This window comes from Thermobia domestica, chromosome 3, assembly GCF_964235325.1.
Source record: "Thermobia domestica chromosome 3, izTheDome1.hap1.1, whole genome shotgun sequence".
Classification (NCBI taxonomy): Eukaryota; Metazoa; Arthropoda; class Insecta; order Zygentoma; family Lepismatidae; genus Thermobia; species Thermobia domestica.
The window spans coordinates 177,087,644-177,106,109 of NC_137456.1; the positions used below are offsets into that span (position 1 = coordinate 177,087,644).

Below are 18,466 nucleotides of genomic sequence, written 5' to 3' on the forward strand. Positions count from 1 at the left end.
TTAACGTAATACAAAGATTTTTATTATTTTCCCAATTTTTCTGGAAAGAAACCGAAAAAAAGACTTTTTTTTTTACCAACGGGTTCAAAATTTCCGGAAATTTTACAACACTACCCCTGAGGCCGAACTTTGCAAAATTAGGAAAACAATATGTGTACATTATTCTCGATTTTAAAGTACTGTGTTTATTTCAGAAAAAGATGACGCTTTCTCATAAAGTTCCCTAAATTGCCTTTGATATGGTTTACTTACCAAACTTACGAAAGTTAGAGGATTTCTAATACTTGTTAAAACCTCTTATTAAGCTTTAGTGTTCAACTTTTGTACAAATTCATGAAATACGTTTTATGAATGCTATGGACGTCAATTATTAGGACCTATGGAAAAAGGATTGTTTATACTGTGCGTAAAACACGTTCCACGTATGTGAAATGTATTTATTGGTAATTTACGTTATTATTTATTTTATTTATTTATTTATTGAACAAATTCCCAGATACAGCATAACTTTGCCATTTTACACAGGGACATGCTAACAAAAGAAAGAAAAAAACAAGACAACAATAACAACAACATAGAAAAAAAGAGTGTAAAAGTAAAACTATTCCGTCAAAGCTCGTTTAATTGCTCTTTCAAACACTGAGTAGCTCGAAAAAATGACCACATCAGTTGTTACTTGATTATAACAGTTTGGTATTCTATAAAAAAGAGACCTCTGTATAACAGCCAACCTAGGACGGGCAAGATGGAATAGGTGAGTATTCCGGGTGATGCGGGAAGGGACACGTAAGGATAGTTCCTGAAGTAATATTTCCGATCTTAAGCTTCCATTAACTATTTTATGTAGATATTTCAGCTCAGAGATAATTCTGCGTACTTCAGGAGTCTGAATATTAAGATGTCGCAAGAGCTCCTTCTTGTATATAATTACCTAGGTAGAATAGATTGTTACATATAACGGCGCCGACTTTACAAAATTTATATGGGTGTGTATCAATGGTGTCACGTGTTATATGTTTCCAGGGAAATCTCGATGTTTTTCAATTAAATCCCTCTTAGTTAAAATTTTTTATGAACACTTTCATAAAGGGCTGTGCTCAATTCTATTCACAATATAGTTCCATCTTTTTTATTGTGGGGTCTGCCGTGCATTGGAAAATCAGCGCCTGGGGCGAGAGTATACGGCGGTGCCCCCATACATATATTCCAAGCAATTTTTCCTATCTTTTTTCCTTTTTCTCCCGAATTTTTCGCCCCTTACTTCGGGGCCCGGGGCCGTCGCCCCGCTCGTCCCCCACCCGGCACGGCCCTGGCCTTGACTAGACCAGAGACAGGCAAGGAAGGGAGGAGTGTGTTGCTTGGTTGCCTTTGCACAGACACATTTGAAACAAACAATTTCGACTTCCATCGCAATGTTCTAATTGCTTATTGTTTTTGAGAATGGTAAGTGACAAATATATATTTTATTTTGTTTCTATCAAACTAAAAATCTTGTGGATGCAGCACACCCACAAGATTATTTGTGTGGGTGCTGGATCCCCGGAGCACCCACGTAGTCAGCGCGCATGGTTACATAGTCGGATATGTCGTAGAATGACTCCTGTTGTTATGGATATAAGAAAACAATTTACAATATAGCAGTAATCATATCACCATTAATAATACTCAATAAATGCTGCCCGATATTGTTTTTGTTTATAGATATCGGTACATTATTATTATTATTATTATTATTATTATTATTATTAATAATAATAATAATAATAATAATAATAATAATAATAATAATAATAATAATAATAATAATCACCATGTATATAATTGATTACCATAAGTATATTTTTAAGCACTAAATGTACATATATCATGTATTTGAGTATTAATTTTTCTTTCTGAAAATGGGTTTAAGATATCAAAATCACTGTAATAAAATGTAAAATATAGGCTAGAACTAGGGGGCGCCAGAAAGTCACTTTACCCGGGTAAAAATTTTGCCTTGGTCCGCCCCTGCTTCCAATTTTAAAAAATTAAGTGATAGAGCTATTCAAAATGGCGGTCTTGAAAATGGCGGTCATGGTGGTCACGTGTGTTCTTTAAGTTTCTCCACTCATCATCTATAGCCAATGTGGATCTCTTACCTAACGTGCTTTTCTGTTACAGGACAGTCACCTGACTTTTGGCCCATTCTGTATTATTCCATGGTTCTTGTACTTTCCTTTACAATGTTAGTAATTGATATATTGTTTTGTATTAAATAAATGAATGAATAAATAAATAAAAGTTAAGTTTAAGTTTAGTTATTTCAACAATTGTTACGGAAACTCTCATAAAAATATGCTACCGTTACCATACGATTAATATAATTGAGAAATTATATTGTTGTTATTTATTTTATTCTAGGCACCAGAAATAATTCAGTATGAAGTCGAAGGACAGTTCAAGAGCAAATGAAGAACCAATGAAGCCACCTGACGGAGGCTGGGGTTGGTTGGTGGTTATTGGTATCAGCTTAGTAAATGTGAGTAGCTATATTTATTTAATTAAATATTTCGGAGCAGGACAGTCCTGCTCCGGGTAAAGTGCTCACGCATATTATTAATATAGCCTGTGCCGGTACTTCTAAAATCTGATATTAGTATTTTAAATTATTTGTAAGTTAATATAATAGAGCCAGGGAGATATCACTAAAAATGAACTTGTCGTAAATGGAACAAAAACTAGCTTCTGTTCTATTAAAAGGGGACTATAACAATCATTCCAAACAGATTAATTATAATCATAGGCTAACAGTTTCTGTGTAAAGTACACGATGGTTAGAGGTCTGTGCGGATGCGGATATCCGCGGATATATCCGCGGATATCCGCATCAAAATTGGTATTTGCGGATATATATATCTTTTCTGTGCGGATAGCGGATAAAGTTGCGGATAATGTTTCCTAAAAAAATGCTGTGAAATTTCTGATAATGGTGGAAAGAGCACTAGAAACGTTCATTTTGAATTAAAAGTTTTAAAACCAGTTGAAAAATACTAAAATCAAAATACAAGTATGTTTGAAGCTTGAGACTCTGTGACAGCGAAAGGACAAAAAATGACACAAGAGAGTTCTCCTTTTATTGCTGTTTCAATATTTTTAGCAGCCGTTTTGTGGGTGAATGACATCTCTGACCTAAACACAAAGAAACGACAGGCCTCATCGCTACTCCTCAAGTACCGCAATTGGCTGTAAAAAAGAAAAATAATTGCCACCAAAGCCCCTCTGATAAAGTTGAAAATTGTCAGACCATTCGCCTTGAAGAGGAAGCAATGTCTTCAAATAAAGTTTTTCTAGCCCGAGAGGTCAGGAACCAAAACCCTAATTTAAAACACCGCATCCCCTTCCATAAACTGAAAACTGGCCAGCAGTATCTTTACCTTTTGTGACAAACTGGAGAAGGGCGTCACCGAAATAGTAAACAAATCACATCATATGCTCATCTTTCTCTCTCCCTTTCTTAAAAAAAAGAGAAAAAGAAAAAATCTTCACTGTTTCCTTTGAAGTACAGGAGCAGATAGTGAATGCACATTTGCGACCGCACAGATTTCTCTCTTCGGAGAGGTGCCACGGACCTCAATGAACATTTCGAGGGATTGGAGTTTTATAACAGCAATTGTTTCTCTCTCTCTTTCTTCTTGTGTGTATATTCTGGGCCTCTTTTTCACTTCTAGTTTCAGTAAAAGCGTGGTCGTGAAAGCTTGAGTTGACTTTGAGTTTAACGTCCCGTTCAGCAGCGAGGCTATATGAGACGTTGACCTACTGATTAACGTCGAATCCGAACCACATGAGCTCCTGCTGGGAATTGGAACCGGGTCTCCCACGCCAAAGGCGCGTACGCTAACCGCTAAGCCACGAATGAGCTTGGTCGTGAAAGCATGCATTGTATTGCGTTCTTAGTTTCGTCACTTATTTTTTAAATTTAGTGCAATTACTGGTGCTAGTGTCAGTTCGGGATATGTGGCTGTGTTTGCGGTCCTGTGATCAATTTTTATTTCTTAATAACGATTATTTCTATTTCGCCTTTGTGTTTAGAACAAATGCCCCTTTTTTATGAGTAATGATGAAGTTTAAAAACTTAGTGACGTGCTCTAAAATTAGTCGATTGAGGGGATATTACCTACTTGGCATTATTTTGGTCCGATATCTGCATTTGAAGATCTTGGATAAGTACATAAATCGTTTATTAATTTCTAATTTGTATATGCACGGTTTGTATTGCATTTTATTTATCGTAGTTGGTATTTGATCACGAGGAAACTGATTAACATATTGTTTCGTTTGATTCAGAAAACTACGTGTATTATAGAATATGTAATTTGCATATATTTGCTACCTCATTATCTGCGGATGCGGATGCGGGTGCGGATAGAGATGTTGCGGATGCGGGTGCGGATGCGGATAGAGATGCTGCGGATGCGGTACGGATGCGGATGCGATATTTTGTATCCGCGCAGACCTCTAACGATGGTCCATGTAAACTTTTATAATTTTATTATCTTACTATGTTTGGATGATATTACGGACAGATTATTATTTCATTTGACTTTCGTATTAACTGTGGACGAATCAACTTGGTAACCATGACAACTTGGTAACCATTAACAAACGGCTGTCCTTACTGAGTATTAGTGAGGAAAACACGCAATAATAAGTGTGCAAATATCAGTGTTCCTTGCGAGTTTTTTTTTTTTCAATCTTATCGTTTCCTTTTCAAACGTATGGATAAATGATTGAAACACGAAGCCTTCGAGGAGAATTTGGTTTATATAATGTACCAAGCAAAACAATTCGATTGTGAGAAAGCTCGGGATGCCTGAGTTGTTTCTCAGCGAGAGCATTAAGCTAAGGCATTCTAACCTTCTAGTTTGCATGGATTTCTGCGACAAGTATCAGTCTCCAAGTGGTCAAATCATCTTCCTTAGCTTGCAGTGAGACTCCGGAAGTACCGAACCCAAGCCAAAACTTTAGCTTGCAATGGAATTTTAGGCCTGCTTTCTCTCCTGGTTTAGAGTGTAGCCTTGTGGGGACCTTTACCTCTCTCTCTCTGCTTGCAGTGGAGCTTTGAGAGATTCCTTATTACTAGAGTCCAGATGTTTAGTCACTAAACTTCTGGAAAATAGGCAGGCAAATATACACTTATAATTTAAAAAATAGGCACTAAAATAACTCGAAATAATAAACATAAATGCTCAATACAATTAAAAAGTAAATTCAAGTCATAGATAATGTTCAAAGAATGTAGAAACATATCTGTTTGTTAATGTCTTCTTTTACTGTATAGAGATAAACGAAGCTTGACATATATTCCATGTATATTTGGTAAATACATTCTATACAGAACTTTATCACTACACATAATAGTGCAAATTTTACAGCACTTTATCAGAACAAGCGACAGAATTATTTCTTGAAACACTAAATTATATATTTTCCCAATAAAGTCTTATTTTCAAGAAAATGCATAGAATAGACAACATTAGGCACTAAAGCAATTGTTTAGGCACGAAGGGTCGAAATAAGCAAAATAAAATTGGCTAAAATTGAAACTATAACTCCTAAAATAAACTTTAAAACGTTATTTCTAATATTAAAAGAATATGCATTTTGCCTAACATCCGGTCTCTACTTATCACAATACCTGCCTAGCTTGCAGTGGAGCTTTATCGGGAGTCTCACCCCTCTCTGCTTGCAGTGGAGCATCAAGTGTCCTATCCCTCCTCACGTAGTTTGCTTCGTGCTTCCCGAGACCGCCAGGTCGATCTATTTTAACGCAAACATTAGAAAATTTGTAATTAATTGTACTATACTGTTTTAAAGTGGAATTTTATGATAAAATGTGGTAATGGACGAAAACGATTCCAAACTATAATTTGTTCTACATATGCTTTATCTAATAATGCTTGTTCTACATATGCACAAGTAGAAATTTACATAGTAAAAGCGTCAAGCTGTTTTGAACTGATAACTCCCTACCTGACACTATTTACAATATAGCAAGTATGCCAGGCAGTATCTACAAAATACTACTAAATAAACTAATAATTTGTTTCCAAACATCGTATATCGGAAAATTGGGTGCGCAGTTTATAACGTCATGATTGCAGGGCACCCTAATTTATCTATATATATAAAAGAGAACGTACAAATCCTTTGTTCCCTCATCACGCTAATACGGCTGAACCAATTTCTTTTATTTTTGGGGGGTTATTAGGATTTGGACCCTAGATGGTTTTTATCATATCACTTTAATTTTTAATTACCAGTGTCTTGAGATAATTGACCATTCAAGTGTCCATAACGTACAAATCCTTTGTTAGATCATCATAGGTAAAAATAAACGTATTTATATGCAACCCGCATGACCGTGTCACTCGGCGGGTTAACATAAATGACAGGCGCTATAATGTTAACATTTACTGCAATCACTTGAAAGCGAAAAAGTAAAAATTATCTAAGTAACAAAGTTTATTGCGTTCCGGGGTGACCGCAGCGAAGCGGGGCGGGTTAACATAAATGACAGGCGATATAATGTTAACATTTACTGCAATCTTCTATGGTTTTTATCATATCACTTGAAAGCGAAAAAGTAAAAATTATCTAAGTAACAAAGTTTATTGCGTTCCGGGGTGACCGCAGCGAAGCGGGGTGAACGCTGCTAGTACGTTATACGAAAGGTCTCCAAAACAACTTAGTTCATATAACAGCGTTTTGTAGACACTTCTGACTCACTTTCTTCATTTTTTTTATATCATTCATTGTTTTCAAGTTATCCACTAAAATTTAAAAAAAAAAAAGTGTGGATGAGCTTAGCGAAGAGCTAGTTGAATCAGTTATTCTACTTCCAGGTAAGTTCAACATTATGGTAATAATTTTCGTGTATTTCTTTAAAAAAAGTAAATAATCGTTACATTCGAATTTCTTTTGTACTCTGGATTATTACAAGGCTCAATACACTTAATAACGTTACTTTTTTCTCTTTGTTCTGGTTATCAATATCTCTCGATTATGTATAGTGTGTGTGACATTCATTCGAAGTTTGATTAAAAAGCAAAACGTAAATCATCTGGTAGTATCTTATCAGTAACGTCCTTGAGAAAATACTTATACCAACAATACTCTTCTTTGTGATAACTACGTATCTCTATATGCTTAAAATATGTACATTCCAATATAATTGTAGTAGGTCAGCTTCAATTGTTGGACTTATTTATAAATAACACATGTTCAATAGAAAGCACATTGCACACACACACACACACACATACACACACACACACACACACACACACATATATATATATATATATATATATATATATATATATATATATATATATATATATATATATATATATATATATATATATATATATATATATATATATATAGGGTGTCCCACCACGAAAGTGTGTATTTAGAAGAATGATAGTATTGGTCATGACAACGAATCGATCCAGATATCGATGAGAAGACTACTTAATTTTGTACACATTGTTTCGAAGGTACATATCTCGAGAACTAATGAAGATATTGGAGTCATTCAAAAACGTATTGCAGATAGGTAGCACACGTAATAGACATTAAGAGCCGTTCACATATTACGTAACGTTATATTTGATCAATTTTACCCCCTCTCTCTCCCTTGTCACACTTCGTAATGCAAGGCTGAACCCCTCTCCCTTTGTTACGTAACGCTTTTTGATTTTTCTTTTTCACCAATTTTGCTTATTTTGGAGGTTATCGCAATAAAAAAAAAAAAATAATAATGGTAGAACTTTTCATTACAAAATGCTTGTATTTTAAATATATTTTAGTGTTTTTCGTCAACAAATCAAAGTATTAGAAAATGATAGTACCGTAATAATATTTTAACCCCACACTGAGAAAAATGATTGGGTTGAAATTGACAGTATTGGTGTATATTTGAACCCATCCAAGTTGCTAAAACTGCTCCGACCGAAATAGTGTCAAAGTGTCTAGTTAAATTGCATTGAAATAAGTTTTACCCAACCCAACGAACCAATTGGTGTGAAATCGCATAACCGGTTAATACGTTTAACCCAACTTGGTGTACAACATGACAAAACAAAGTGTAAATTCCATTAATTTGGTTATGCGTTTGACCAAACGTGTAGTTAAGTGTACAAGCGTGGGCTAAGAAATGACCACATTGTGGGGTCGCTTGGAGAAGGGAGGCAGTGCAAATAACCCAACAATGAGATAAAATTGACCACAGCGGAATTAAAACATAACCAAATAATGGGTTAAAAAAGTCAAGGTCACATTAACCATTGTGGGATTTAACACAACATGTGGTTAATGTTAAACTGTCAGTTGGTAAGAAAGGTGACCCAACACTAAACGACTACCCCTTAAGCGTGCCACTTGGGTTTTTATTCAATACGAGCGATATCGCCTTCCGAGCATATCTGTGTATTTGCATCTCACAGCCAGTAAGTAGTATTTCAAAGCTTTACGCAGTATATTTGGCATTTATGCCAAGTAACAAATAACGTTCTATGTTTTCTGTAATTGATCAGAACAATAGTTTTTCAAACTTGTGAACAGTGTGACAACAGTTACATGTGTAATAGTCGTGCAATCTGTTGTTCTTATGTCCTAGGACATAAGAATAACATATAAGGGGAAAAGATGAGAGCACTGCTGTTCATGCATTGTGACTTTGATGCAATGTTCTTTTTTTTTTTTTTCGGTGCTATTTTCTTCGTCTATAGTCTTCCGCTCGGGCCGGAGCTAACGTTGCTGTAGTAATCGTGCTCTGTCAAGATATAACTCAATATAATTTCGACTAAATAAATAGTAAATACCAGACATATGTTGTAATTTTTGTAGTGCTAAATTGTCCACGTAAATCAGCTTCCTTTAGACTATACGTTTCACGCATCATGACACTGTCCGTTAACTGGGTATGATCCAAATGTTGGTTTAAAATATTCTACAGTGACTTATAGTCATTTTGTTTAGGGCTGCCTAACGGTTAATGCAGTTTGGTTGCAAGTGATCACCCACCATTGCCAAACAACCCAATTTGTTTTAACATTTTTTAACCACACCGCGTGGTCACGTTTCAATCTAATCATTTTTCTCAGTGCATAAGTTTGTTTAATTAACCAGTCTTAATTTTTCGAAATTCCATATTGTCGTTTTCCCAAGGAGATCGCACCCAACCTCTTAGAGCACCGATGATTGGCAAGAAGGAAATCTGCAGGAAGATGCAAGTAAAACAGGATCTAGAGAATTGACATTGACCTCTTTTTTTCTGGAATCCAGGATGCTTCCTGTATTTGAAGTTTCTCAGTGTCGACGATACAAAGAAGTTCTCTAGCCCGTAGATCACAAATTCGACGTGGCTGCACATGTGAAGGAGCAGGGGCATCTCGTTTGTGAACAAGTTTTCGGCCATTTTCTTTGAACTTCAGTTTACCCCTTTTCAAATTCTTCTTGTGCTAAATCAGTGTTAGAATGCGAATAAACTCGATTTCTCTTGGAGCATTCAAATCGAAAGATTAAAAAATCACTATGAGATGAATATCCGACGAATTGGGTTTTTAATACCTTATTTTGCTTGGATAACTCTGTCTTGGAAAATATTATTTTACGAAAAAGGATTTCTTCTTCACATGCAAAACCCCTTGGAAGAATAGAGTGGGTAATGATTCAAATCAAAAGTTTTAAATCTATTCTCAGTAATAGCAATACGAATGGGGACGCGAGGGCATTTTCAAGCTGTAGTTACGATCGCTAACAACTATAGTATTCACGCCGAGTCGTGAAGCTTGGACTCTAAACCAATCACAGCAATATTTTGTTTGAGCTCCGATGCATCGGAAAACTTCGGTACAATTCGTGGAGTCGCTTCTCGAGCGCAGAATTGGGGAAACGTCAAACAGCTGAAATTAACCAACAATGTTGCCAAACTTTGAAGGGATAATAAATGAGTATTTAAAAAAAAGCATTTAAAAATTACCAATAATAACACTACGCAACAATGACCACTGTAACAATTACTCTAAAACGGTAACAATAACACGAATAGTAACAACGAAAATATAACGCAACAAAATACAATTAACAAAACGGAACTTGGCGCCAAACCGACAACACTGTACTCTCGGGAGATGTTTTCCGTGTAGCGCGAGGGACGACACTGACAAAATTTGATGGGTGGGGGTTGACGACTGGAACACACCCTCTCGTTCTATTGGGTGGTGAAATCGGTAGATCTAGGTCAAGCTTCACGACTCGGCGCGAATACTATAACTCTAGAAGAGCTTGTACCGTAAATGCATTGCGGCGATAGCCACAAAACAGAGCTTTATTGTATTGTAATACACGCAGGGTTCGTCACCAGTCATGCTGGGTATAGTAGCGTCTTCAAATCCCTTCTGCATGTTTCAATTTATACAGGCTGTATGTTCTCAATTTTCCAAACCAATATAAATATCTATAAAAATGAAAAGAACTTAATAAAATTATTTGTTTAAAAGATTACATATAAACCTGAGAACAAAAAGAAATATTACGGTAAAAATACGTTACGTAACGAAGACGCTAACCACCTCCTCCCTCGTGTCAAACTTCGTAACGCAAGGCTGAACCCTCTCTCTCCCTTTGCTGCGTTATGTAATATATAAACGAACCCTTAGATACGTATCACAATCATTATACTCACAGATCCCAGTATCCCGGAATTCATATTCAAATTTTCATCTGCCCATTCAAATATCTGTCTGCCCATTGAATTGAAACAATTGAAAGTTGTTTCCACAACAATATGAGCGAGTGGGAAAAGTACAGAGTTGTTTTCACTAATTTGTTTGGCTTCTTTTTTTCATTCTTGGCTGGGCCATTCGTTGTGTATGTGTGTATGTTTGTCTAGGTATAACAAACGGTTCTGCAAACTCGAAATATTTTGAGAACCGGTTCTAGCGAACCGGTGCGAACTGGCTGAATAGCACCACTCGTTGACCCATATAACATGCATAGCAAAGTAGAATGAGTTTTCTTTCCGGTTAAATGATTCATAAGGTGCATCGTGTGAATGGTAAAATACACAGTGCGGTAATTAGAAAACGAAACTACAATGAATAACAAGAGAAATCAAGTTGCTTCGGTTTACTCAAAGTAGGAACATCCTTTGTCCACACACAGCTTTCAACGGTCTAGCAAGTACCTAAGATACTATTCTAGTACAAGATCCTATCCAATTATATCCCTATCTGAAATAAACAGAATATACTGATTTATTTGACTTGTAAAGGTAATAGTTTTATATGTACAGTGCATAATACGTGTTATTGTTAATTTGGTTTCCTTCAAGTACAAATGACTTACAAGGAGAAAGCAGACTTTGGTAAATGAACTTTTATGTCCATTTCTTGCAAGGTGATAGTGCACGTTTAGTGTTCATATCACCAACTGGGAGAGCACAATGGCCTAATATAGCGGAGAAAAAGCGTCTTAAAGTTTTCGACTCGATACGATGCGCAAAGTCATCAAGTGACGACGTGACAGAGTCAGTAGCATCTATGACTCGCGTACAAAGGGTCCCGGGTTCCATTCCCGCTGGGATCACTTCTTTTGTTTCTTGCTTCAACCAATAAAATAGTCATTTTTAGCTACGAGTAAAATGTCAATTCAGCATATGTTTATAATGAATTAAAATAATAGAAATATTCAAATCAGTTGTAAAATCTTTAAATGTTAAATGTTAATTACAACAAAATGCAATCTATTTCATAAATATATTGATATCACGAGTTATATTATGGTTACCACTAGTGATCTCAAACGGGTCGGGTCAGCTTGAGTCGGGTTACGGGTCGGGTCGGGTTGGGTCAACTCCGGTCGGGTCAGTCAAGTCAGGCTACTCGGGTTGGGTTGTCGGGTCGGGTTATTCGGGTCGGGTCAATCGGGTCAGCTCGGGTTGGGTTATCAGGTCGGGTCAGTCGGGTCAACTCGGGTCGGGTTGTCGGGTCAGGTCAATCGGATCGGATCACGGGTCGGGTCAGTCAATTCGGGTCACGGGTCGGTCTTCAACCCGACCCGACCCGACCCGTTGAGAGCACTAGTTACCACAGTCGTTATATAAAAAATGTTCTTGACGCTTCTTGTCTATACGTGTACTGTTGACAGTATGAGAATTACAAGGGGGATGAGAAGGGAATCTCCTTTGATAACACTGGACGTTGCTATAACCAAAGAAGATTTCACCCCTATTTCCCTTCTCATCAGCGGCGCAAATCTGTCTTCAACATTCGAGGGGACGGGTAAGACCGCTACCATATTTTTTAAAGTGATGTTCAAAATATTTATGAAGTTGAAAAACAATGCTGTGGAAGATCAGGGGAGCAGAGTTGTCTTCAACATTGGAAGGCGGGCAGATTTGAGGCTTATTCTGGAGGAATATCAATTTCATCTCACTTTACTTTGAGGCAATCGAACATGAATAATCACATTTCTTCCCAAAAAAACACATTTCAAATCGGATTATTGGGGGATACAGTCTCCCAGTTGCAAGATTGGAGGCAACACGTCCCCCTCATTCTCCGTGCCGTTTGCGCTAGTAATTGGCACACTGTCAACAGATGTAGACACGAAGCGTCAAGAACACCTTTTACACGACTGGGGTAACCATAATACAACTCGTGATATCAATATATTTACGAAATAATTACATTTTATTGTTAATTAACAGGGAACATTGAAAGATTTTACAACTGATTTGAACATTTCTCTTGCTTTAATTCATTATAAACATATGGTAATTACAGTTTACTTGTAGCTACAAATAGCTACTTTATTGGTTGAAACAAACAACAACAGAAAAGTTGACTCCAGCGGGAATCGAGCCCGGGAACCTTTATACGTGAGTCACAGACGCTACTGGCTCTGCCACGCCGTCACTTGGTAACTTTGGGCATCGTACGATATACGCGGAGAGTCGAAAACTTTAAGACGCTTTTTCTCCACTATCTTAGGCAATTTCGTTCTCCCAGTTTGTAATATGAATACTAAATCTGCGCTATCACCTTGCAAAAAATGGCACCAAAGTTCATTTACCAAAGTCTGCTTTCTCCTTGTTTGACAACTTAAGAAAAGACAACCTATGCTTACCTACTAAATAATAATAATAATAATAATAATAATAATAATAATAATAATAATAATAATAATAATAATAATAATAATAATAATAATAATAATAATAACACACTGCAGAAAACTCCAGACTGGTGTCAAATTTCACCCTTCTGGAATGTCAAGTTTGAAAAACTGGAATGTCAAACAGAGTGATAATCCTTCCGAAGTGTTATTAAACGGATGTCAATCGGCGCTAAACAGAAGTTCAAAAGAACTTGTTTTGTATGTAAGAGGAATAACCTCCCGAAATTTGTCGTATAGATCTTCTAACACCCTGTATATTAGTACTAATTTACAAGTACAAATGTATAGAAATGAGACAGTGCTAAGAGGTAAAATATGCCACACTAAACAACAAAAACATTTGAATCATCAGGTGAATAATGGCAGAAACATGCATACAAACATATACATTTTTGAAATTCGTAGAAAATATGAAATACAATAAGTTTAAAGTGTTCCTATCTTTCTCCACATTTCGTTTTTGTAAGCTCCATAATACTACAGAAACAATTTAATAAAACTATATGTAAGGGCGCCGATTTCTCTGTAACTTTGTGGGCGGGGGGGGGAATCAGATGTGGGTTTGTGTATTCATAGAAAAATACATATAACAAACATATAAAAAAACAAATTCATAAAAATACATGGGGACCTAGATAAGCTTTGGGGACCCGGGCCCCCGGCCTCCCCAGGATCGGTGCCCTTGGCTATATGTATATACAATTCCTTAACATCAACGATGTTACTAATTTAGCTTCCTTCAAGTGATATAGAAATGAGACAGGCAAAATATGCTAGATTAGAACCAGAACAACAATAATAACATTGAACCATTAGGTTAACAATGGGGTAAATACATAGCTACACGCAACTAGTAAGTTTCTTGAAATTAGTTTGCAGAAATCGTTCATTATGCAATATAAAAAAACTAACAATTAACATGATTTTAACAATTTTAAGGATTTCTTATTTTTCTGTACATTACGTTTCTTAAGCACTGTAATACTTTAGGAAGAACTTACATGATATAAGGTTGAGTCATAAATCTTGCCACATTCTGGTACGACATAATTCGAGTCGTTTGAAAATAGTGATCTCAATGTTTTTTTTTTTTTTTCTACAAAATGGGTTTTGGATTTAGTTTTACAGCAGCAAAATCACTACCACTACAATTTCCTCTGGTGGATAGAATTGGAACTATTTTTTTTCCTTACACTTACACAAATCGTTTCTGCACGTTATCAAACTATACCCCTACCAAGGTTTGTTCCATTACGACCTCTGGTAACTCCCCCAGAGCATTAAAAACAACGATACTGTATGATAACGTGGTACTTACGGATGATGGCCTATACATGCACCAGCACAGACCTTATGGTCAGTGGTGCTATTCTAATCTTTTACAAACGGTAACCGAAAACGTTAACTCCCTCCTCCCTCGTGTCATACTTCGTAACGCAAGGCCAAACCCCCTCTCTCCCTTTGCCGCATTACGTAATATGTGGACGACCCCTTAGATACTTATCACATTCATTACACTCACAGATTCCAGTACCCCGGACATTCACATTCAAATTTCTATCTGTCCAACAAATTTCTCACTGTTCATTGAATTGAAACAATTGAAAGTTGTTTTCACAACAATACAAGCGAGCAAGAAAAATACAGAGGTGTTTCCATTAATTTTTTGGCTTCTTTCTTTCGCTCTTTGTTAGGTCATGCGTGTGCGTGTTTATGTCTGGGTATAACAAACGGTTCTACGAACTCGAAATATTTTAACAACCGGTTCTAGCGAAGCGGTGCGAACCGGCTGAGTAGCATAATTGCTTATAGCACTCAGAAACATGGCTACGAGAAAGGCAATTGTTTCCATAAATCTTCTTCAACATCTCAGATCTTTTCGTTTAGAGTTTCCGTTTTCAGCTATGGATATGAGGACACTTCACAGAATTGAGAGGTCGGCGGACCATCAGGTTTGCAATATAACGGATGTACCATCTTGAAAAATATCATATTGTTTTATACGATGTGTCTGATGGCTATAGATGTCTTTATCAGCAGGATAATGACCCGAAGTATAACACATTTGGTGTACAGGTGTGGATCGAGCTCCACCATATTCCATTCCTCGATTACTCCAGCCTCGATCTAAACATTATGGAGTCCTTACGAAGTATAAAGACTGTTCAAATGAAAAGATACGAAACGTCGTACAAACCAAATCGATTGAAATAGGAATATAGCGCTTTGGGAGAACGTAGTGCGATCTCTAGGGAAGAGAATGTAGTGTCCGTCGTGGTTGTGCGCATGCGCGGGCACTTTTCACATGACGCAGGAGGTAATCAGATAGTTGTGAGCTCCGTCCAATTGACGCAGCAGTGCGTGTGGAGAAATCATGACGTTCACATTGCAGAATCTGACGATTGAGGAGCAGTGACGTGTTATCAGATTTCTGACTGCAGAAGGAGTTAAACCGACCAATATTCATCGCTGGATGGTGGCCGTATATAGAGATATTATGTGTCCGACAAGTCAGTGAAAGTGGAATGTCCATTTCCGTGAAGGCCGCGAGGTTTTGACTGATGACGACACAGGCCAGGCAAACACGGTAATCACGGCCGAACTAAGCAACAAGGTGAACGACCTAATGAGAAGTGATCGGCATGTCACAAAGGGAATGTTGGCAGTAATGATGCGGCCAGCGTTGGAACAGTGTGGACAATTATGCACGACAAGTAGGGTTACTGGAAGGTGCGCGCGCAATGGATTCAAAAGATGCTAGCGAAGCTCAAAAGAAACTGCGTTTGGAGCAAGCACTGCAACATCTTTTCCGGTATCAGGAATATCTCGCATTCCTGGAGCGAATTGTCACCGGCGACGAGAGCTGGTTCCAAAACTTCGTACCAGAGACAGCATGCAGTGGAAGCTTGCGTTGTCACTTCCTCCTAAAAAAAAAAAAAAAAAAAAAAAAAAATCAAAGTTGTGCCTTCAGCAGGCAAGATGATGCTAATCGTTTTTTTGGGCGTCTGACGTCCGATACTTATAGAGTTTCTCGAGCACAGAAAAGCTATTATCAGTGACGTGTACTCCGTAGCTTACGCAAGTCCGCAAACGGCCTGGGTTGCTCACGAAGAGTGATTCTGCTCCACGGTAACGCTTGTCCGCACGTCTTGCAGGTCACACAAAGTGTACTGTACAAGTGCAAGTGGTAGTAGCTTGGGAATCCGCCCTACAGCCTGAATATGTCGCTCTGCGACTTCCATTTGTTTGGTCCGCTAAGTAAAACATCTCAAAGGGAAGCGCTTCAACTCGGACGACGAACTGAAGGACAAAGTGAGAGATTGGCCGCTGTCACAGCCACAGGAATTCGGGGAACAGGGAATTCTTCGACTCGTGAAACAGTGGGATAGTTGTACTCAGGCCTCTGGTGATTACTATTGAATACGGACTTCGATTATATCCACAGTGTCGTTTCGTACTTTTTCATTTGAACATTTCTCGTATTAAAAATTATTAATCTTATGTATCATTGATATTTTCATTTCTTTCAAATTTGGCACCCTTTGTGTAAAGTGAACTTCTGTACTTATTTTGATTGGTTGTTCTAGTTTTGGTAAAATCTTTCTGCATACAATCCAATATGATGAAAGTAAAATAACGTTGAGTAAGCTATAAATAGTTTCAAGAAAAACATCGTAATTTGGTAAACATCCGTTCACTCTACAAATTGTTCCACTCTAAGAAAAACACAATGCTACATCTTTTTGGTTGGTACTGTAACAGATATCTCTGTACTGGTGATAGCGTTTTACATGGTTAGTACTCTTATAGATCCAGATTTGATTCTCGGTCGTTCTTCGTGTGATCCCATGTTAAATTTAAAGTTCGTCCTTCATAACTGTAGCATCATTATTAAATATTTTAAATTCACTAATATAGTTATTTTCTATTTTTGACGCACTCTAGCGTTTAAGACAGCGTTTCCCAACCGGTGTGCCGCGAGGAAATCGAAACAAAATTGTTAATTCTATATGAATCAAATTGCAAGACATAGGGAAAAATGTATATTTGTATTTCATATTACTATAAACCTCTACTATGAATCTACAAAAGTTTCATACGGTGTTACTTTTCTGTACATTTTTAATGTTGAGCAAAGTATTTGTTATCATTGTCGTGATCATTATTGCTTCATTGTTGTTGCAGTTTATTTCGTAACTTGAAATTTTAAAATATCATTCAATCCTTTTCACAAAGCAAACATGCGTAAAAATTACCTACATTTGTGTTTTAAAAGTACAAGAGATTTGTTTATTCGTTCGTTATTTAGTGATCTTCCTTTTTAGTTCGATACAGTTTTCGAAAGAGAAAGTGAAGTGGAGTTTTAAAAACCCCAAGTCCTATATTTCACTGCAATTGTTTACTATTTTTAAATTAGAATGAACAATAAGCATAATGATTTACCACAAAGGAAAACCAGTCATCGAGCTGTCTTCTCTGTAAGAAGATCAGTAGGCCTAATCACACACACACAAAAAAAAAAAAAAAAAAAATCAGGGTGTTTCATATATACAAATAATAATAATAATAATAATAATAATAATAATAATAATAATAATAATAATAATAATAATAATAATAATAATAATAATAATAATAATATCTATATATATGAATGTGCCGCGAGAATTCAAGTTACACCTGTAGTGTACCGCAAGTTGAAAAAGGTTGGAAAACGCTGGTTTAAGATAACGTAAAATACATGAAAGCAGAGATCATACAACACAAGGAATGCATTATCGTCCAGTGCTTGATTTTATTTCTAACTAGATGAAATGAGGGAATAGTATCTATGCAACATCTTTGAAAAGAAAGAAATGCGTGAAATATACAAGGACGAGCAATACCTTAGGTATTGCTCCTATCCATTCCCGGGGCAAGTGACATGCTCGTTCTTCACACGAGAAGAATAAGATTAATGAAAAAAAATATGCAAGGTATGCAACCTGGACGACAGGAAAAGATTGGGTTGCCTACCTCATAGCCAATATGGTTCACCGTACATACAAGAACTTAAATTTTGACTTCCCTCGAGTCGAAAAGGGGGACACCAGGAAACCGACTTCGTAAGGCATTAGGAAAAAAATAAATGAAATCTTTAAGTTTTATGTCCTACGGTTATGCCGGTTAGGCTAAAGGAGGCGGTGATGATGAGAGATGAGTGAAATGGTGGAATGAAGGAAGAGGGAGGAAACGGGAGCAC

General features: G+C 36.8%; 1 protein-coding gene across 1 annotated transcript in view; it reads left to right on the forward strand.

The window, feature by feature from the left end:
- Positions 1–18,466, forward strand: part of LOC145680883 (monocarboxylate transporter 9-like) — a 114,790-nt gene that overhangs the window by 48,352 nt on the left and 47,972 nt on the right. Inside the window, exon 2 of the mRNA XM_081752031.1 lies at positions 2,401–2,518. Within this exon, the coding sequence (XP_081608157.1) occupies positions 2,420–2,518 (99 nt within the window). The 5' untranslated portion in view covers positions 2,401–2,419. The remainder of the gene's footprint in view (positions 1–2,400; positions 2,519–18,466) is intronic.